General features: G+C 47.1%; 1 protein-coding gene across 1 annotated transcript in view; it reads right to left on the reverse strand.

Moving 5' to 3' along the window:
• The window catches only part of Sorl1 (sortilin related receptor 1), a 159,388-nt gene that overhangs the window by 51,072 nt on the left and 86,585 nt on the right, over positions 1 to 21,731 (reverse strand). Inside the window, exons 17-24 of the mRNA XM_041657853.1 lie at positions 20,041 to 20,213; positions 18,255 to 18,386; positions 16,024 to 16,115; positions 14,159 to 14,405; positions 13,543 to 13,681; positions 7,314 to 7,487; positions 5,010 to 5,123; positions 1,657 to 1,779 (exon numbers count right to left, since the gene is read on the reverse strand). Coding sequence (XP_041513787.1) covers positions 1,657 to 1,779; positions 5,010 to 5,123; positions 7,314 to 7,487; positions 13,543 to 13,681; positions 14,159 to 14,405; positions 16,024 to 16,115; positions 18,255 to 18,386; positions 20,041 to 20,213 — 1,194 coding nt within the window. The remainder of the gene's footprint in view (positions 1 to 1,656; positions 1,780 to 5,009; positions 5,124 to 7,313; positions 7,488 to 13,542; positions 13,682 to 14,158; positions 14,406 to 16,023; positions 16,116 to 18,254; positions 18,387 to 20,040; positions 20,214 to 21,731) is intronic.

Genomic DNA, 21,731 nt, shown 5'->3' on the forward strand with positions numbered 1-21,731 from the left:
GGGCAGAAATGGAAGAAAGAAGAAAACAAACTTTAGATCTCATGGTCATTTTTAGTGGCATTTGCTGAAAGAATATTATGAAACAAAAAAATAAAGCAAAATTCCTCATTCCTCACCTAGGCATGCCAGGATACACTCTACGCAACAGCGGTCCTGAATGTGTCCACTAATCTGTTTGTGCTGACATGATTTGTGAACGCAAGATCTAGTCCCTGTGAGTCAAACCACCTGCTCACAGCAAACAAAGCAGGCCTTGTCCATGTCACACACACAACTTGGCTAGACTTGACCTTGTGGACAGAAGGGAGGGCCATCAGGGCCTCAGCAACTCATCAGCATGTCTGGGTTGGCGTCTGGCCTCCATTCTCACTTCCCTTTCAGTCTGAGAGGTTCCCAGGCTGGCACACTACACGCACACTGCATAAAATCTCCTCCTACAGTAACAGCTCGGGACCAGGGCTCACAGAATTGGCATGGCAGTGCCACACAACAGAAAGGCATTACAAAAGGGGAGGCATGAGCCCCAGGTCCCCATTCTGATGTGAAACGATCTTGTCATTTTGAATAATCCCACTGAGGAGAGCGTTAAGAGGGACCCCAGTCAAAGAGTAGATGCCAGGCCCTCCTAGTCCCTGTGATGGCAAAACATCATTCTTCCAAACACAAAAACCTCCATTTAGAAAGCCCATACTAAACCAATGCTGCCAGACAACGTCTAACAGAGTCGATGACGTTAGATTGATTTAAAGAAGAATAACAATGAATCTGTGCAGCTGGACACGGAGGCACGTGTCTGTATGCCCAGCATTCAGGAGACCGCGCAGGAGGATCTAAAGGTCGAAGCCACTCTAGACTATATAGAGACCTTGTCTCAAAAAAAAAAAAAATAAAAAAGAAAGAAAGAAATTAAAGGTCACAAAGGTAAGATCCTGGGGCTATTATTCCACTTGATCTAAGGTGTGTGTTTGGGGGGGGGGGGTCTCTTATAGTTTATATTAAGGACCCAGTGAGTCTTGGTGGGGCAGAAAGACGACTCAGTGGGGGAAAGTGCTTACAATGCAAGCCTGAGTTCGACCCCACGACCAACATCCCACATAGAGGTGGTGGTGAGACCCAACTGTACTCTGTGCAGCTGTTCCCCCTCCACATACACACTAACATGGCCCCTCCCCACCCATACAAACCATGGCACACACACTCACATAGACGTCATAAACACACACAATAATAATAGAATGAAAAATACAAAGAACTCTTGAATTCACTCAGAAAAAAATCAGCCTTGCTTTCACCTCTCACTATACCTTGCCCAAATGAGAAAGCAGGACCCATTTTTAAGATTGGAAAACAAAGGCTCATCAAGAAGTGATGGAGGGTGAGTCTAGATGCCATCTCCTAACCAGGAACCCAACATCCTATCTAGCCAGAGATAAGCGTTGCCAGAGTAACTGAATGCCCATGAAAGAAAGTGAAGGGGCACAACAAAAGCTGGGCAGAGGAAAAGTGACTGGCCCCTGCCAGGAGGGCAGAAATGGGCATGCAGCTGGAAGATGCTAAATCCCAATCATCCATTGGAAATGCTCTACTCCAACCCGCCCCACCCACTCACACAGCCCTGGGAGCAGCATGCCCCCCCGCCCCAGAACATGCCCTTACCACAGTGGCTCTCATCACTGTTGTCCCCACAGTCATCTTCAAGGTCGCACTTATAGGAGAGCGGAATACAGGTCCCAGACTCCTGGCACCGGAACTGAGTGTCTGCATCACAAACCGTGGTTGCTACAAAGGGAAAGAGAGGATACATTATATCAGTTCATCCCTTTTGTCTACAAACCTCCCAGCAGCAGAGCAGTTGAAACTAGAGGGAGGCGGGCTTCAGTTAATAACAAGAACTAAACCCAGGCCTTATGACAGAAACAAATAGGAGGGAACCTGAAATTCACAGAGCAAGTTAGGTAAAGGCATGCGGGTGTCTCCAGGGCCAGCCATAGACGGAGACAGGGCCTAGAACGTAGACACTGCTGGCTGGGTGGGAAAGGAGGGAGGGGCTGGCGTGGCCCCTAAAATCCTCCCAGATTGTGAAGCACTCTGCCCGAGTGAGTGGCATAAACCATGTTGTCTACAGAACTACCACAAGGGAAGTTCAGCCCTGTGCCAGCAGCTGGCACATCGTACAGGTGAAGGAATGCGTAGCTGGACTCCTGCAGCAGAAACAAGTATGTTTGCATGCAGTGATGGCTGGGGTTCGAATCCTAGCTCTAACTCTTCCCCAGGCAATTCTAACCTCCCTAAGCTGCCCTGTTTTCTGTAGCAAAGTGAAGGTCAGGTAAACTGCACCAAGCACTGGTACCTGGCGGTAGTACTGTGGAGACAGGGTTCCAGCCATACCCTATCAAGCAGACTTTAGAGACAATGGATTTCTGATAGGTGTCTCTTTTTCTCCTGCCATAGGGGTGGGTAGGGAAACAATTAACTCCCTTTCCTAAGCAGAAATGTCCTAGCTGATCCGGAAACCCCGAGGCCCAGAGGAAGGCCCTAGGGAGACATGCAGGGAAGGGGAGCTGCTCTCCTGGCGAGCTGCTGAGGAGCTGCCACAAAGAGCAGGACGGAATCCTGCAGCAGAGGGTGGAGGCACAAGGTAAAATGAAACTTCAAACAGCGGTATTGCTGTTAGACGTCCCAGCAGCTCTTATTTGAGGTTCCATTTCTTCCCTGTAATTGAGCTCATGGTAGGAGGCAGGGGATGAATACGAAATGACAAGACTGTAGGGGATTCACGTCAAAACCTGAGTGTCTGACATCCACCCAGCTGGAGGAGTCTGTTTAACGGGGAGGAAAATGACTGACAATATCCCTCCCAAGTCGCCTGCAACACCCCTCGTATTTTCTCCGGCAGCTGACAGGGTGTCTCTGTAGTTCACCCCATGCCACAGCACCCTGCCTTGTTCTGCAACCTGGCCTGCAGACAGGGCTTGGCTCGCCATCTGGAGAGGCATGTCACTCCTCACTAAGGCGAGGCTGTGAGGGACAGATCCAGCCCCTCTGTCTGATTCCCAGGAGAGAGGTTTTACACTCCTTATCACCTCATCCCATCACATGTGACATGTGGGGACCTAAGCCAAGTGGGTTCACACATGTGAGAGAGAGGAGAGCAGAAAGCTTGTGTAGGGACAAGATGGGGGGGGGGGGGGCGACTGTCAACCTCTGCTGACAGTCACACCAAATCAGGAGGAGGGCAGACATCCCCATATTTCACCCACTTCATGGGTTCAAACTGTGGAGAAAGCTGTCATGGGGCTAGGTCTGTGGGAGGACAGTGCTGAGGCTCGCAGTACCCTGTGCAAACACAGAAGCTCCTGTCCACCCATGGAGTTATTAGGAGACTCTGAACCTGGGGCACAGGGACGGCCTGCTGCCTCATGTCCTACACATGTGGAAACCAGCCTGCATCTCTTTACTTCTGCTATGCCTACTGCCTATGTGAAGGCACATGGTGCCCCAGCATGTGCTCCACAGAATGCTGGAGCCTACAGGCTTCCCCCATTAACCTGTTCTTACAGTTCTCATGGCGAGAGAGCCTCTGGGTAGCCAGGGGTAATGGATTTGAAAGACAGACTTGACTGAGTGTCATTACAGTTTCTCTCTCATCCAGTTCATCCCACCCACTATTTATCCTTCCAAGAGGTAACTTCTTATCACATCACATGGGTGGCTCGCATTTGCCATTCCAAGAACACCCAGAAAACTGTTGGTCATAGTTATGTCCTGCATGCTACCTCCCCTATCATCCACGAGACTGGGGAGCATGTGGCTCCCATACCCATCACTTTCCTCCCTCCACCTTTGCTCAGTGGTCCCCATGCTCCTCAGAACCCTCATTCATGCCGAATGGAGTTGATATGGGTGCCTTTTCTAGATGGTTCAGTCCTGTCCATCACAGCACACTGCTGTGGGATAATGCTCTTGTACATGGCAAAGATGCTGATTGGCCGGTAGCCAGGCAGGAAGTATAGGTGGGGTGAGGGGGAAGAGGAAAGGCAGAGAAAGATGAGAATGCCTTACTGAGAAAAGGTACCAAGCCACGTGGCTAAACATAGACAAAAATTATGGATTAATTTAAGTTGGATGAGCTAGTTCACAGTAAGCCTGAGCTAATAGGCCAAACAGTTTATAATTAATATAAACCTGTATATGTTTCTTTGGGACTGAACAGTTGCAGGACCAAGCAGGACAGACACTTCTAGCTACAGCAGCCACTCTACTGCACCCTCCAGTAACTTCTCAAGACACAAAATTTCCTACCTACATCCAGCCCAGCAAAAGAGACTGAGACAGGGCTGTTAAATAAATATCTGTGAGTGTATGTTTTTATAAAGAGACAACAAAGCCATTAAAACTTAAGTCAGGAAAAGTCAGCTAAAGTCAAGCAAACGTCTGCCTCTAGGCCCTATGAAATGGAACTGGACCATAGAAGTCAGGCAAAACAAAGGTCACTTTTACGTGATATACCTTCCAACATTTCCCCACATTCTGGGCCCACTGGCAGTAAGATTAGTTATAACCATCTCCCTTCAGCCTGGCATGCAGCCTGCATTAGCTAGCTGAAACAGCATAAGAGGACCTGCTACCTGGCTTTGACATGTCCGAGTATTAAATTTACAAATCAAATAATTCACCTGTCATCCACTCCAGAGTTACCAGCTGTGTGACAGTGCACACACCAAGATCATGACCCACACTGCAAGTCAGCTCAGTTTCAGCCTTGAAGGCTTACATGTAAATAGTCTGCGACTTAAATTTACATATGTAATATAAAATAATATATCTAACAGATATTTACAGCTGCTTTTTTTCTGCTGCCTAAATCCCATCCATTTAGAGAAACACACCAACAAAAGTGGCCAGGCAGTATCCTAAACCACAGGCCACAACCCAGAAGGACCAGTCAGCCTCCTGAGCAAGGGTTCGTGTTTAATATCCTGGAAATTCTCCCGCGCCTGGAGACTCACGACAATTTCTCTCGTCACTCATATCTCCGCAGTCATTGTCGAAATCACACCACCAGATGCTGTTGATACAGTTGCCGTTGCTGCAGCGATACTGGTTGCGAAGACAGGTGTTCTCTAAACAAATGGGGTGGGGTGGGGTTGAAACCGGTGTTATTCTCAGCACTGGGCCACAACACTTTCCCTTTTCAGTTTCCATTTCTCTTCCCCCTATACCACTCCACTATAGATGGGATGGAGTGGGGAGGGAGGTCAAGAGAGCGCACGTGCATAGGAGGCAGGAAATGCCCCCACCCCACCCCCACCCCCAGAGTCTCTTTCTTTTTCTTTCAATTAAAACTGAAGATGAGGCAGACCGCAAGTATTTAGAGGTGATTACTATGAAGAAAAGGAAAACGCTGACACCAGATGGGTCTACTGGGGAACAGATCTTGCCATCAGCAAAAGTAAAATATAAATTACACAAACGAGCCTTCATGTGGCTGTGTCTACAGACATACCCAGGCGGTGCATCCACAGATATAATATACACCTAGCTGGCTCTCTGTACTCACAGTTTCCATATTCAAGACTCAGCTAGTAGAGCACCAGAAGTATTTGGGGGAAACTGCATCTGTATTGAACATGACAAACTTTCACCTCCGTGGTATCATTCCCAGTTCAACACCTATCTGCATAGTATGTATACTGCAGCAGGTCTTCCTAACAATCTAGAGGTAGCTGCAGATATATACCAAATTGGATACAGGTTACAAGCAAATACACTACGCTATTTTATATATATAAAGGACTTGAGAATCCATGGAATTTAGTATCCACAGAAGTCATAGATCCTGGGTTAGGAAAGAATGATTCTGTGTAGTTATATAGCTATACATGCATTAATTTAATAACTGAGCAGCTTTTTAAGATTTCAATAATATGACATTCTGATCTTTCTTCCCCCCCCCCCCCCCCATGGCTTCTTCAAAGCAAGGACTTCTATAGGACACAAAAGCATTGTTGAGCACTGGGCCAAGGACACCGCTGGCCTGTGTAGACAATCAAAAGCATTCCAGTGGTGACTGGAGAAACCCTTCCCTTCTTCTTATAATTCACTGTTGACTTTCTTTCCAGATAGCTTTAAGATGCCATTCAGAACATGAAAGGAAGCCTCCTGCTTCTGAGGAAGGAGGAGAGTCATCTCCTCTCCACTTGTATTTTCTAAGGAAGCAGGATGATAAGGCTCCCATTGTATACTCGCCTGCCCTGGCTCAGAGAAGTGTGGCTAGAATTACAGAGCAAATAGGAGCCGAAGAATAAGGAAACACAGGAATCCAGCCATCAATTCAAGTACTTCGCGCCAAGACCACCTTGCCTGGGCTCTCCCTGGTAAGAATATGAGTTTAGGGACTGGGGTGTTGGCAACAAGCAACAAGACAGGCGTGGGAAGGGGGTGTCAGATTCTCATAGGAAAAGATTTTAAAACCATGTATCCAAACTCAAACTGGCTAAAGACGAGGCTCCTCCTGTCATTTAATCGCTCGCAGTTTGAAAGTCGAGACTTTTAGAGCGCGGCCAACACTGATCTGAAAGCCTGAGCGATCCCCAGCTCTGCGACGGCAGACGAGTGGTCTGCTCTGACAGAGTTTAGCCAGTTGTGTTTGGAAGGCAGGCTGCTTCAGGGTTTTCAAGGCACATGTTGGAGAACCTGTGTGTCTGACAGAGTTTAGCCAGTTGTGTTTGGAAGGCAGGCTGCTTCAGGGTTTTCAAGGCACATGTTGGAGAACCTGTGTGTCTGACAGAGTTTAGCCAGTTGTGTTTGGAAGGCAGGCTGCTTCAGGGTTTTCAAGGCACATGTTGGAGAACCTGTGTGTCTGACAGAGTTTAGCTAGTTGTGTTTGGAAGGCAGGCTGCTTCAGGGTTTTCAAGGCACATGTTGGAGAACCTGTGTGTCTGACAGAGTTTAGCCAGTTGTGTTTGGAAGGCAGGCTGCTTCAGGGTTTTCAAGGCACATGTTGGAGAACCTGTGTGAGAGGGGTGGGTGAGGAGAGGAATGAACGAAACAAAAGGAAGATGGGCCTGAAGAAAGCTTGTGTCATTTGACATTAAACCAAGGGGCACAGCTATGTCCTTTATATAAATAAACCTAGGATTCTTATGAATGGGACTGAAGAGTCAGAGACCTTAGAGCCCAAACCAGAACCTCTCTTTAGTACCCAATGGGTATCATGTCTACTATGTGGGACATTTTCTAATAATCAAAGCCTAGGAAACACTGAGATCAGGAGGGAAGGGGGAGAAGGGTGGGAAGGAATGGGGCCACACCTTCTTTGACACACGTGTTGTTGTTCTTCTGGTAGCCCTGAGGGCAGTCACACATCAGGTCCCCAGAGGGGAGGACACTGCTGGTCACACCTTCTGGACACCTGCAGCTTCTGCTGTTGTTGGCCTTAGGGAGACATAGCAGGCTGCAGGGCTGAGGTACACAGGCATTGCTTCCTGGAGAGAAAACACAAAAACAGGACTTGGGTTAACACACACGTGGGGGAGCCAAAGAACATGAGCCACTGAAGGTCGTCTTACAGGATGTGGCAGTGGGGAGCCTAGGAAGTCTCTGGATAAACCTCTGTTCAGAGCCCTAGGAAGGAACCTACTCCTCACAGTAAGGGCTTCTCAGTGACTTGTTCCCACAAGTGCTTGGGCCCATGGAGCTGAAAAAGATGGCTCTAAAAGCACTTGTTGCTCCGTTAGAAGACCTGGGTATCATTCCTAGCACCCACGTGTTTCACAGATGGTTCACAGATGATTCACAACCATCTGTGACTCCAGTTCTACGGTACTGATGCCTCCTTATGACCTCTGTGGGTGCCAGGCTCATGTGTGGTCACACACTTACCTGCAGGTAAACACTCACACATATTCAAAGTTTAAAGGATGGCTGGGGCTCAAGGGAAGCAGATGTTCCTCCTGGTGGATGGAGCTGACTTACTGAAGGCTTAGACATCAACCAGGAAGTTGGAGTGAGGAGGAGGGTTACAGATCAGGACCTAAAGTGGTCCTAGAAGCCTAACCAGTGTGTAAACTGTAGCTGTGACCGATCTGCAAGTCCAGTCTACAGAGTCAGGATATTGAAGGAGACATGGAGACTCTTCTATGTCCTTTTCACAGCCCCAGCAAAAGGAAAGGTGACTTTCATGCCCACCCGCAGTTACCTGAAGGTTTGGGCAGATCTCCCATCTTTGGGTCCTTACTGCCTCCTTTGTCTTTCAATAATATTTTTAACCTGTTCCAGCTTGAATGGGTTTGTGCAAATGCCCTTCATCGAAATATCTACCTAGGTAATGGTCTCCCTTTCTCAACTCCTTTGTGCCACAGCACAGCTAACTGGCTGAATGAGGAACCACACATAAAACTGATTAGCCACTATCATGCATTAAATCTACAGAAGGGCCAAGCCCAGTACTGATCTAACCACTATACTGATCTTTTCCTTGGGTTGGCTTAGTAAAAAGCATGCTGGAGAACATGTCCAAAACACTCCACAGCACTCTTGGGGTCTCACAGATAGACAGACACGGCCAACTTGCTTTCCTGCCCCCCACTTTTCCAGTAGAAGTGGAGGATACCACACCTACTTTGTAACAACTAGCAGGACACAGCTATGGAGAGGTAAAGGCGCAGAATTCGTAAAATCCTCGCACTCTTTTCTTTTGCCTGCAGCTTTTAATCATGAAACTGGGGAAAGTAAACATTGAAACCTTTTATAAAACTCAAACTTCTGGTTTGGTTGAATCATTTCATTTCATGGACATAACTCCTCACACACCTCCCAGAAATCCATATGATCTCTTTCCATGCACCCAAGACATAAGCTAAGTTGGGTCTCTGCTGGGAAACAAATTTCATTGATATTTTAGCTTCTTTTCCTGTTACTGATAAAAAGGAACTTAAAGGAGACAGGGTTTGCTCTGGCTTACAGTCACAGGGTACAGTCTATCATAGAAGAAAAGTCGTGGAAGGGAGAGCTGCAGGGAGCTGAACCCTTTGCGCTCAAGGCCAAAAAGAAGAAACTATGGTGCAATGTTGACGTTCCCCTCCCTTTGTTTATCTATACAGCCAGGATCCCAGCCAGGGTATGGTGAAACCCACAGTGTGCAGAGTTTCCCATCTCGACCAATGTGCTGGAGATAATTCCCAACAGATACTCCGAGAGGCCCATCTCGACTGTGATTCTAGATTCTATCAGGCTGACAATTAGCAGTAACCGCCACTATAGATGATCATTAGTATTGGCAAGGGCCTTGAGGGTGTTGGCAACTCAACAACTTTTAGTGGTATCACAAATAAAACGGAGGGTGATTTAACAACGATGTCATCTATGTGCTAAGAAAAAGAGAGTATGAGGCACTATACATACAAACACACACACACATATAAGTATATATGTGTACACACATGCGCGTGCACATAGAGAGATTAATGTTTCATTCACATGATATAACATTCAAGGACTCCAGCAAATGACTCAGTCCACCATAACAGCCTCATTACCAGAGGAGACCTGCCAGCTGACCAGATCAGAATCCCTAGACACCGCCTTTCTCTGACATCTGTGGGAATCCAGGATTCCTTGGCCTCAAATACCACAGCCCTCACTATAGGAGCTGACACAGGGCCACTCCTAATGACAAACAACTCAAAGCAGGTATGACGAGATGGGTTGTTTATGTCCCAAGCAAAGGCAGGCTGACAGAATAAGCCCCTTAAACATGCTCAGTTATAGGATGACATCTGCACATGAACTGCACCCATAAAATGACGTAACAGGCATGTTCACATGCAGAATGAATAACTGTCCACGCCAAAGAATCCAAAATGTGAGTCTTACTTAAAGATGCTGATCCACGGCGGGGCGGTGGTGGCACACACCTTTAATCCCAGTACTCGGGAGGCAGAGGCAGGTAGATCTCTGTGAGTTCGAGACCAGCCTGGTCTACAAGAGCTAGTTCCAGGACAGGCTCCAAAGCTATGGAGAAACCCTGTCTCGAAAAATCAAATAACAACAACAACAAAAACATACTGATCCAGGCAAAGACGGATGGCACTGCAATATGAGAGGTCATACAGGGCTAAACCAAGCAAGCCACCAGGTCTGAGGACAGGAATTGGGCAGGGCAGAGCATCCCAGCTGGCACCAAGCTACAGAACAGAAGACGGGAGTGCTTCATGAGAGAGCCCGAACGGAGACGGAGGGAGAACCCATCACAGACCTGCCACACAGAATACCACAATGTGCAGTATGATGGCCATCAGGCCAGGGAAAGAAGAGACAAATGCCCCTTAGTGGACCTAGCCCGCAATGTCTTCACAAGGCATACTCAGGACATTTCAGATTCTCTCTTTGGAAAATTCCTCTAGAATCAATGTAAGAGCCCAAAACTGACAGCATCTCACTTAAGTATCTAAATATTTGGGAATTACCAAATTCATGTCGCCTCAAGAAACAGATACCCACTCCGACTGCAGATGCTTGGAAGCTGTGTTTACAGTAGGCTCTCGAGAAAAATTGAAAGAACTCTGAAATGCAGACTTCTCATGGCAGCATCAACCGAAGAGGCCCATAATCTTGCAAAATGATCCCTTTAAGGGACAAAAGAGAAACTTCCTACAGAACCAGCAGTAGTAGCTAACCTAAAAATCAGCCAGAGAGCAAAACCAGAAACATTTTCACTAGCCACCAAGTATCTCAAACCCACGCAAACCCAACTTTGATTGCAGGTCGGCAGCCAACAAACTGTAGATTTCTAAACAAAAAGTCACATTCCCAGGGCTCTGCCACCCCAGCCACCGCTGGCAGAGGGCGCGAAGCTTGATGGCTTCACAGACATTGACATTTCAGACTTGGCTCGAGTTCTCACCAGGCAGGTTGCGGAACCAGGCTTTCACACAGGCTGCAAAGACAACGGGAGTATGCAAAGACGTGTGGATCTGGGAACGGTCAATGACAATCACTCAGACCTGTGAAGCACCTTAGTACGGTGCGAGGGACAGAGCTGTCCCCTAACAATGCACCTACCATTATCATACACTTGGCAAATAGAAAACCCTACGTGTATTAGGAAAGAATAACAAAAATATTGAAGGTAGATGGCCGGGCACTGCATCCTGCACTGGGATACCCTCTTAGGGAGCTACCGAAGGAGGGAGGTTAAAGTGAACAAGCTTAGGACTGAGGGGCCTGCACGGCACCAGTAGCCAGAGTCATCACTGAAGCATTAACTCAAACTGTCCAGGAGTCTGGGCGCTTGCTGGAAAATTCCTGCTCAGTATAAAGGAAGGATACAAGAAAACCCCAAATGGGGAGCAAAGAGACACATTAAGTGCAACCAGGCCAAAGTGACAGTCACCCCTGATCTTGTATCTCTGTCTGTGTCTTGCCACCAGAACCTCTCTCTCTCAAACCACACCTTCCTCAGGTCTAGACACACACCCCCAACCCCTGAATTATTCTTCTCCAGCTAGTTTAAGTGACAGTCACTCTTTAGGACATGAAAAGGAAATGATGACTATGCTGAGACCCTGTCCAGCAGACAGACTACAGGGGTTCGGACTCCGACTGCTCCCCAGCTGTGTGTAGGCTGGGTGTGACTGCTTCTCAGCTGAAACCCTGTCCAGTACACAGACTGCAGGGGTTCAGACTGACTGCTCCCCAGCTGTGTGTAGGCTGGGTGTGACTGCCTCTCAGCTGTGCTTGGGTTGCTGGGCTAAGAAGCAGCCAAGACAGGATGTGGAGAGCCCGAGACAATCAGATCCACTGGGAACAGTCTATAGAAGCTGCTGGGCACACACCCAGCAGGCTAGGAGCATTAATAAAAACAGATTTATGCTGGACTAGGTGGCTTCTTCAAGAACAGCCTGTGGCTTGCAAAGTGGAGCAGAGGGGGTGGTGTCCTCCATCACAGGCCTAGAGAGAATGTTACTGAGGTGATAAGCAGGGCCCCATCATCTCATGTGACTTCGTAGATCGGGTGTCTCTCAAAATTAGCTGGAGTGGCATAATCATGTTCAAAAAACCAAAAATCTAAAACCACACAAAACCATAAAAACAGGTGCCTCGTCTAAAAAAAAGAAAGGAAAGGAAAGAAAAAGTGGCTTCTCCATTTAGTGGCAGCCACTAACACTGGTGAGAACCTTTGGGAAGACTAATTAATATCTATGATTTCTTTCTTTGTTCTACAAATTGTGGGTCATGATACCACCCCCCGCCCACACACACACACATTGTGAAGCCACACAAACACTATTGATTTATATTTGGAGAGCTTTCTCATGCAATCTTCTTTAGTTCCCAAGGGATAACAGTGGTTATCTATAACTGTATTATTTTCCCTGTCAATTTTCTCTTCATGTGGTGAGCCAATAAGCACAAAAGAGTATCTATCAACCATATAGTTCAAGATAGGGAACCCAGTAGTATGTCAACAGAGGCAAGCCAGCAGACCCAGGAAGCTACTTAATCCTGTGGAGATAAGGAAGGCTTGCTTAAAGGGACTATTTTTCCTGGCAAAGCCTCAACTTTCTCCTGGAGAGTCAGGAGTCTCCTTCAAGATAAGCAAGCAGGCATTCAAGGAAGAAAGAAAGCTACCACAATCCCAACCATGGCCTGTAGGAGCAGCAGGGCAAACCTTGATGGGAGGTTCTAGAACCCTGAGCCAACAGTTCTACAAGAAGAAGCACAGCCAGGAGTGTGTGGTGCACACCTGTAAACCCAGAGCTCAGTGAGCTGAGGCAGGAGGATTGAGAGTTCCAGGAAAACCTAGGCAACATAACTCTGTTTCAAAAAGAAAACAGAAAGAATGTAATTCCAGCACTTGGGAGGTTGAGGCAGGGGGATGGCTAGCCTGAGTCCCACAGTGAGTTTCAGGCTAGCCTGAGCTGCCATGTGGGGATTTGCATCTAAATAAAAATAAGTAACATGAAAACGGAAGCTCTTCCCCTCTCTGGCCATCCCTTCTTTCAACAAATAAGAAGTGAGCACCTACTAATCGCTATGAATTGGTGAAGCATTAAGAAGAGAAGGTCGGACATCATTCCCTGCGGTTTAGACGTTCAAGGTGGGATTGTGAATGAAAACAGCACAGGTACACAAAGCGTGGCCACAGGGGAAGGTATGCTCAATGGGCAGTCAAACATCTGAGCGCCCAACACTCACCCCTCCTTGTGAATGTGCCAAACAGGGATTAAGCGCATGCTGGGCCTCTCACAGGGACCACCAGAAGCCCATACCACCCATCCGCGAGGAACCAAGGGCAGGAAAAGGGTGTAATCACCAAGCAAGGCCCAGCACCCCAGGCAGGCAGAACATGCTGTCTTCCAGCTGTTTGTGTATCATTAGGAAAGAAATTAAGATGTCATTAGGAAGAAATGAAATAATGTGCATGTCGTTGTGACAACAGAGAGGCAAACTGCCAGATCTGCACGGAGCCGAGATGGCCCCCGTGCAGCCCCTTTCTGGAGACCAAGTCTGGGGACACAGACGAGGGGGCTGTCTCACCAGCGTTCTTTCCTTTGTAGAAAATCTTCATGTCCATCAGGCCTGTGAGCTGGTTTGCTAGAATCTCCATCCGTGCTCCACTGTTTTTGGAAGCTCTGAAGATGCTCAGCTGTGACCAGTCATCCCAGTAGATTTCGTTCTAAAGAGAAAACCTTTGCCTGTTAGTCTCGATCAGTGGCCCTTCTTTCAGGACACTTCATGAGGACAAAGGTCACTTCATGCCAGCACTATGTGGGCACAACAGATAACTACTGAATAACAGGCCTGGCCAAACTTTCACTTAAGTCCAATTGCCAGTGCCTTTACTGAAACCTCACCAACTACCCACCGGGGGAAAATGGCCTAGAAGAGACTATCTAGTGTGCACTTAGTCAAATGCCAGTGAAGTGCCTCAATCTTGGAACCCCAGCTTTCAGCCTGTTGAAATGTGAGCAGTGGTAGAAGCCTAGCACTCGTCCATGAAGGCGAGAGGAAAGTGAGTACAAATTTGGAAGAGAGTCTATGACATTGGACAAACTCTTTGCCAAGGCCCAACAGGCCCCAAATCTGTACCTCACCACCTTCTTCCCCTGCTCTGGCAGATGGCACGTGGGCACATGGCAGAAGAAGGACTCACCTTGAAGACAGCAATGGCATAAGGGTGTGGGAGATTGTCCAGGATGACCGAACGCTGCTGGCCACTGAAAGTGATGCGCTCAATGCAGTCCAGATATGCATCTGTCCAGTAGATCCACTGGCTGTCCACAGCGATGCCGTTGGGCCACTTCACATCCTCCGACACAAGACGATAAGCAGCAGAGCCGTCCATGTTGCTCCGGTAAATTCCAGGCTTCAGGTCTCCCCAGTCAGTCCAGAACATCACCCTGGTCAACAGAGGGATCACACAGTTTCATCAGAAGGAGGCAGGAGAGCCTCGATTCTATTTCCGAGAGGTAGTGGAATAATTATTAGAACAACCAACCTCGGAACAATCAGTATAACTATTACGTGTCATTACAATATTTGAGATTCATTCAGAAATTTAAAATGTTGAACTTGACTGAAAAATTCACCTACTAGAGTCCACCTATAATTACATTTTCTCAACACTATTCAAAGAAATGTACATATATGTATATTAATCTAAATGCTAATTGGTAGAGGAAGTGTTATGTAATATTATACAACAGACTATACCTATTGAAATGCTCTCCCCCCCCAATGCTCTATACAAAGTACTTTGAAGCCTACACATTTGTATGTGCAATTTAGTTTTTGTTGACAACACAAACTAGAATCATCTCAGAAGAAGCAACCTTGATCAAGGAACTGCCTCCATCAGACTGGCCTGGGGGCGGGTCTGTGGGGATTATCTTGATTGATGATTAATCCAGACCACTGTGGGCAGTGCCAGCCATGGGCAGGTGGTCCTGGGTTATGTAAGAAAGCAGACAGAGAAAGCCACAGAGGGCAAACCAGAAAGTGTGGTCTCTGTTTCAGTCCCTGCTTCGGCTTCCTATAAGTAAAATAAACTCTTCCTCCCACCAAGCTAGTTTTGATCCATGTTTTTAACCCCAGCAACAGAAAGTAAGCTAGAATACTACCCGTGTTCTGATAAACTGTAGTCATTCAGTCCACACGTCCTTCAGCAGGCAGCAAAACCCAAACACCTATGATTCTATCTGATGTGATGTGTCATGTGTGCCACTAAGGGGCGCTAGCTATATTCAAAGATCGTGACTGAACACCAGCAAAAACTACTCTGAAAAATACAACCAAAAAATTAACAGTGGCTATTATGTATGACTAATGGTGACTATTATGTAACAGTGATGTGATTACTTCCCTGGGATGTAGGAGGATGAAGGGTAAAGAACGACAGCGAAACAAACACAAGTTTCCTCTGAAGATCTTCTGCTCTCTCTTAATATCTTTATCCAACCCCATTGATTTCTTTTAGACTTTTCTTTTAAAAATAGTGCAAATTCTCCATCGTAAGTACACCGGGAGAAGAAAGCTAACCCAGCATCTCCTTCTTAGCTCTGTTTCCTATGACTGCAGAGATAATAAAAGGCAGTCATGCATACCCCAAGCACATATTAATTTTAAATAAGAAAACACGCACATTCCGGGAGTTGGGTGTGTGAGAAAGACTGATTGAATTAAAGGTTTGTGAGATGCATGAAACTCAAAATTAAAAAAAAAAAAAAATCCTTGCAATGTATCAGTGGCCTGCCTGGTTTACAAAGACTCTCTTCAATGTTACCTTGCCACACAAATGCGAGACATCCAGAGACCTTAGGAGAACAGGATGCTTGCTGACCAAATGTACATGGAGTTCCCAGACCACAACTACCAAGCTATGGCTTCAAAGGCCTCAGTCAACCGGTTACCACCACCATGATCATGAGAGGCAGAAACTCTGCCACACGTTTACACTCTCATGAGCATCTGTTGCAGCAGTGAGCACAACGCCAACTTCCCATGGAGGGACAAACTTACCCCTCTTGGGGTACAAGGACCAGAGCTCTGGGCCGGTCAAGCACGGAAGAATTGATGATCGTCAGTCGGAAGTCGCCATCTGGATTAGCTACCTGACGAAACAAAGGTGGGGTTGGGGGGAGATGGAGAGGGATCTGAGCCCCTCGCAAAGTCCACCTTGAGAAAGACCTCCACTGGGCTCTGCCTGTAGTCACACCCTGCACAGCCCCTCTGTGCCCTGCCTATGGGCACACCATGTACACCCACTCTGTGCCCTGCCCATATGGCACACCATGTACACCCCTCTGTACCCTGCCTACAGATACACCCTGCACATACCTTTGTACCCTGCATATAGGCACACCATTTACACCCTTCTGTGCCCTGCCTATGGGCACACCGTGTACACCCTCTCTGTGCCCTGCCTATGGGCACACACTGCACACTCCTTTTGTACCCTGCCTACAGATATACCCTGCCCACCCCCTCTGTGCCCTGCCTACAGGCACACCCTGCACACCCCTCTGTGCCCTGCCTACAGGCACACCCTAAATAACTCCTCTGTGCCCTGACTTACAGGCACACCCTACAAAACTCCTCTGTGCCCTGCCTACAGGCACACCCTCCGCACTCCCTCTGTGCCTGAGTACTATTCTAGAACCACTGGGAAGCCTGCCTTGACTCCCAGTCAGAGGGCACAGATCATCTCCCTGGCTGAGAAAATTTTCCCATGGGCTTAAGGAGAAGAAGCTAGAAATGTGTGTTTCCTGACCCCAACCCAGGGCATGATAACTTGCACAAAGGGAAATGATGTGGTCCCTTCAGGTTCATGAAGCCCCACACATACCATTCTTCCATGCTTGCACACAACCCACACACATCTTCCTGCAGACTTGAAACTACCCCTAGACCACCCACAATTCCTACAACAGTGTTGGCACTAAGTAAATGGGTGTTGTTGAGTTGCTCAGGAATGGGTGACAATATTTTCAATTCATGGATAGGAAACTACAGATTTGGAATGCTGGCTGTACCCAACCGCCAACACTACCCTATAGTAATTCTTCTGCCAGTATCCGGAGGAGACTCCCCTTCAGCATCAGGTCAGCTCAGAGGGTGGAAGCTTCCCATTCACTTCAGCTCTCTCTACACCATCCGCTCCCCAGTCACATAATCCCATGCCTCGCTTCATGCTCTGAGCAGAAGCCATCTTCCTCAGGGCAGGCTCCTTTATCTCCTTGTCACTTTGCTTCTTCCACTGAGCTAGTTTGTGTAGTTGTCAGTGGTTTCCATTTGTTTTAAGACAAGATCTCTGTGTATCACAGGCTGGACATTTAACTTGCTATGTAGCCCAGGCTGGATCAAAATCTTGATCCTCCTACCTCAGCCAACTGCTGGAATTACAGGTATACACCATCATACCAGTGCCATTAAACTTAAATTCAATCAGAGAGAGAATGTGTGTGCCCTTCCCTACACCTTGCTCACTGCATCACCAAACTTATGAGCAGGCCTGGCACATCACCAAGGAGCACTCATTCAACAGCTAAGTAAATGAATCTTGCTCTCAACATTAAGAAAAATAAGTTTCAGGAAGTCTCTTGCTGTATGTCCCAGAGCTGGCAGGATGATGCATGAATCCAGGGTGTCTCTCAAGTCTGTGTCTCCTTCTTACAATGTCACTTATCTCTGCGTCTCTCTACTTTGTTTTTTTTTTTTTCCAATTAACCTGCATGTCACAACTCCACACTGCATCAAAACAAAGAGCTGCTGGGCCAGGATTCCTGCCAGACAGGGCACAGATGACTCTTCAACACAATACTCTGGGCAGTTTACACGCCCTTCATCACCCTCGTGTAACTGTGGCTCTACGAGGTGGAACAGGTTTCTGGGCAGCTAAGTAATAGATAGACAGAGTCATTGCTGCGTTAGGTAGTAATGGACTGTTATTGTTATGATGATTACAACACTATGAAATTGTCATCATTATTGTTACTCTATGATCCTCCTGCTAGCTAAAATACAAACTCTTCTGAATCTTAAATGGCACCTTGAACTTTGCATCCTCACTTGGGTTCCTCTGAGATGACCCCCCTCTCCTCTCTTCAGAGGTTCAGCAAGCTGAGGCCCTGGAAATCCTGGGAAATTTCCAGAGTTACATGACACACTGCTTTCTGTTTTAGTGTGAAAACTGGCTCAAAGCCCAGCTGCTCCCCCTGTTTGCTTAGTGAAGAACACAGGAATACTCATACCTCGATCTTTTTAAAGCCAGCATCCACCCAGTACAGTAATTGGCTGAGGGGTTCAAAGGCCAAAGCCTCCACAGTCTCCAGGCCAGAACTGATGATCACCTCTTGCCCAGTGCTCCCATTCAAACAGAGACGCTGGGGAGAGAAAGCAGCAGTCAACACTGTGAAGTGTGCAGTGGACTCAGGCCAGTCAGCCAGTCCCACAGCGAGTAAGCCTGCCTTCAGCTAGCTGGTTTGCCAAGGGCGTGAGGTTTCATAGGAGGAAATGTGTAGGTACAGAAGCTGGGTTAGATAGGAGAATCTTTATGACCCTGCTTTAAACATAGTGACAGGCAGAATCTAATTGTTTCTCTTACTGAATGCTAGTATTATAAACACAGATTACTAAACTATGGACTGTCTTGGAGTAATGACCTTTCTATGGAGACATAGGAATCTGCTGTTTTGAAAACAAATGAAAAACAGACTGCCACTACTTTTTAATTCTCCTGTCTCCTGTCACAGTCTTTTATCTCTTGCAAGGTTCTTAGACATCAGGTATCATTGTTGAGACAATTATTCTCAGTGGTTTTCCCTAACCCCACCCCTCATAAAAAAAAAACTTTATATTAGGCCAGGACTTTGGAACCAGGTAGAAAATGAGTCAATATGATACAGTTCTCTTTTTGCCTTTTTTGAGCCTATGGCCTGCTTGCTGGATAAGATATCTACCACTGAGCTACATTCCCAGGTTCATTTGGGAACGGAGAAATGGCTCAGCAATTTAAAGTGCTTCCTGCTCTTGCAGAAGGAAGCTCAGTTCTCAGCACTCACATGGCCACTAGCCAAGAGTCTGTAACCACAGTTCCAGAGGAGACTTTTCCTGGCCTCCCCTGGCACCAGGCATGTAATGGTGCACAGACTTACATGCAGACAGGACACCCATACACATAAAGTAAAATTTAAAAAAAAAGAATCTTTAAAATGCATATATTCGAGTATATGGCCATGTGTCTGATCTATCAATGGATTTTTAATATCTATATTCTTCTTTTTGGGGGGGGGGGGGATTTTCGAGACAGGGTTTCTCCATAACTTTTGGTTCCTGTCCTGGAACTAGCTCTTGTAGACCAGGCTGGCCTTGAACTCACAGAGATCCACCTGCCTCTGCCTCCCGAGTGCTGGGATTAAAGGCGTGTGCCACCACTGCCCGGCAATATCTATATTCTTCAGGTTGTGTGTGTGGTGTGTGTGTGTTGTTGTTGTGATGGTGTAGTTGTTTTATTTTTGTGGTCCTGAAAATTGAACCTGGAGCCTTGTGTATACTAGGCAAACACTGATCTACTAGACTGTATGTCTTCTGAGTATGTGGGCTGAAGCCATCCCCCCTCCCCACCTTGCTTCTCTGCATGCCCAAGTGCTTCCTGGTTCTTGTGAGTTCAGGAGACCTGGAGAGGGTAGTAATGTGAACTAAGGAGAACTGGAGTGTTACTACACTTTGACTTGGAGGGAAAGATGCTAAAGAGGAAGGTAGCAACTAACAATCACACATCGCTGGCCCCAGAACCTTCCCAGCAAGAAATCTGAGACCTGGATGCAATCGGAGATGCAGATTGGGGGCGTCCTTCATCTTTCTTATGGGACATAGCCAGGCAGAGGAAGAAAATTACAACAGAAAACTACCATTTCCATAGCAGCCCAAAAATGGGTTACTATGTGAAACCTCTTGCGGCTCACCTACTTAAGCCTCTCAGGACTGGGCAGTCAGAAGCCACAGTCTCAAGACCTAACCAAGGGCTGACAGACTCACCTGGATGGTGTCCAGTGCAAGGTCTGACCAATACAAGCAGTTGTGTTCATAGTCAAAGTCCAAGGCCACAGCCGCCCTCAACCCTGAGAGAGGTAGCTGCTCCGTGGCTCCCGAGGCCAGGTCATAACGGTAGATGGACTTCCGCACAGCATAAAGGATGAACTCATTCTCTTCTGCAGACACAAAGCAACCATGATAGCCAGGGATGCTGAAGACTGCCTGGCAGGCTTGACCAACTTCCTTCTCACACACAAATCCCAACCCCACAAGAGGAGATAAAGTGCAAGATCTTAGGAGTCTAGACTCAGGACACAGAACAATATCACATTTCTGACCCGGCAAGTGCATTTCTCTATCTGTGGGTGGTTACACAGCGAAGACAAAATCTATTTCAACATCCATATTTCCGAGTAGTCTTCGGTCACACTCATCAATGTAAGTGACAGGCTATTCCATTTCATATCGTCTAACATCCCCACAGCACCATTATCTTGGTGACAACTTGGTAACGTCTGAAGCCTTCTACCCAAGTGTCCCACCCAGTTTGTTCAGTCATACATACTATTCACAATGACCCGTTGTGCTTTTGGCTGACCTGTTCCGTTTCCAAAGCAATAATGCATTTGTTCTGGAATGATTACAAAATGTTCCACAGAGTAATTACAGAAGTTCTGCTTCTGCTCAGCAAATGTTTACACAATGTACTTACTACGTACCAGGCATTGTTGAATCCTCCAAACCCCCGTGAGATTGAAGAATAAGTATGCATTCGCTCAAGGACACACAGCTAGGAAGCAAGCTGTCTGGATTCAGAGTCTGTTTCTGCCTTTACATAATGCAGCTCTGAATAGTATAGACCCTCATGATGATGCTTTCTTAAGGCTAATGGAGGGTCAATATGCTTCAGAGTGTTACCTAATGTCACACAACTGTAACTTAAGGTCTTATATTCTCTTTCTACTTAGAAGATAGCCCAGAAGGCACCAGGACCCTTCCACGGGAGTGCAGAGCAATGGGCATCTCTGTCTATAGCACACACAAAATCCTGGGACAGCTGAACACGGAGAAGTGCCTGAGGTTGGAAAGACTAGGAAGGACATGGAAGCCAAATGCCTGCCAGCCGTACTTCACCCTCAGCATCTCTTACAAAGCTCCATCAGCCGCTGTTCACCTGTATCCTTTATAGTACCTTGTGTAGCAATTAGATTTTAAAAGAACCCAGTCTAGAGATGCTGGGAAAAATGAAACGCCAGAGGAACTAGAAGGATGCCACTCAGAAGGGATGAGAAGCCTGGCCCATGTGGGTTCTTGAGCCAAACTAAAGCCAGTACTCTGACACCACTATGTCTGTGCCTGAGAATATTTGCTGCTTGTGTCATCTCTTCAAATAGACTAACAATAAAAATATCTCTAAAAACATTTAAAGCATCCACTGATGCCATGCTGTGTGTGGGACATGTGGGCCCAAGATGCAGACATGAATCCTTGGCTTAATGCTTGAATCGGCTGTCTCCCCTCCCCCGCCTGCCCACCCTGCTTTGTCTTTCTCTCATCCTGTCAATTCAATGAACTCACATACCCATATAACCACCTGCTTTATAAAAGCCTCAATATTGGGCTGGCAAGGTGGCTCTGCAGGTAAAGGTACTTGCAGCCAAGCCTAATGTGGTATAGGAGGTCCTTCTGTTTAT

This window comes from Microtus oregoni, unplaced genomic scaffold (genome assembly GCF_018167655.1).
Source record: "Microtus oregoni isolate MIOR12 unplaced genomic scaffold, Mior012 000008F_ref0000371, whole genome shotgun sequence".
Lineage (NCBI taxonomy): Eukaryota > Metazoa > Chordata > Mammalia > Rodentia > Cricetidae > Microtus > Microtus oregoni.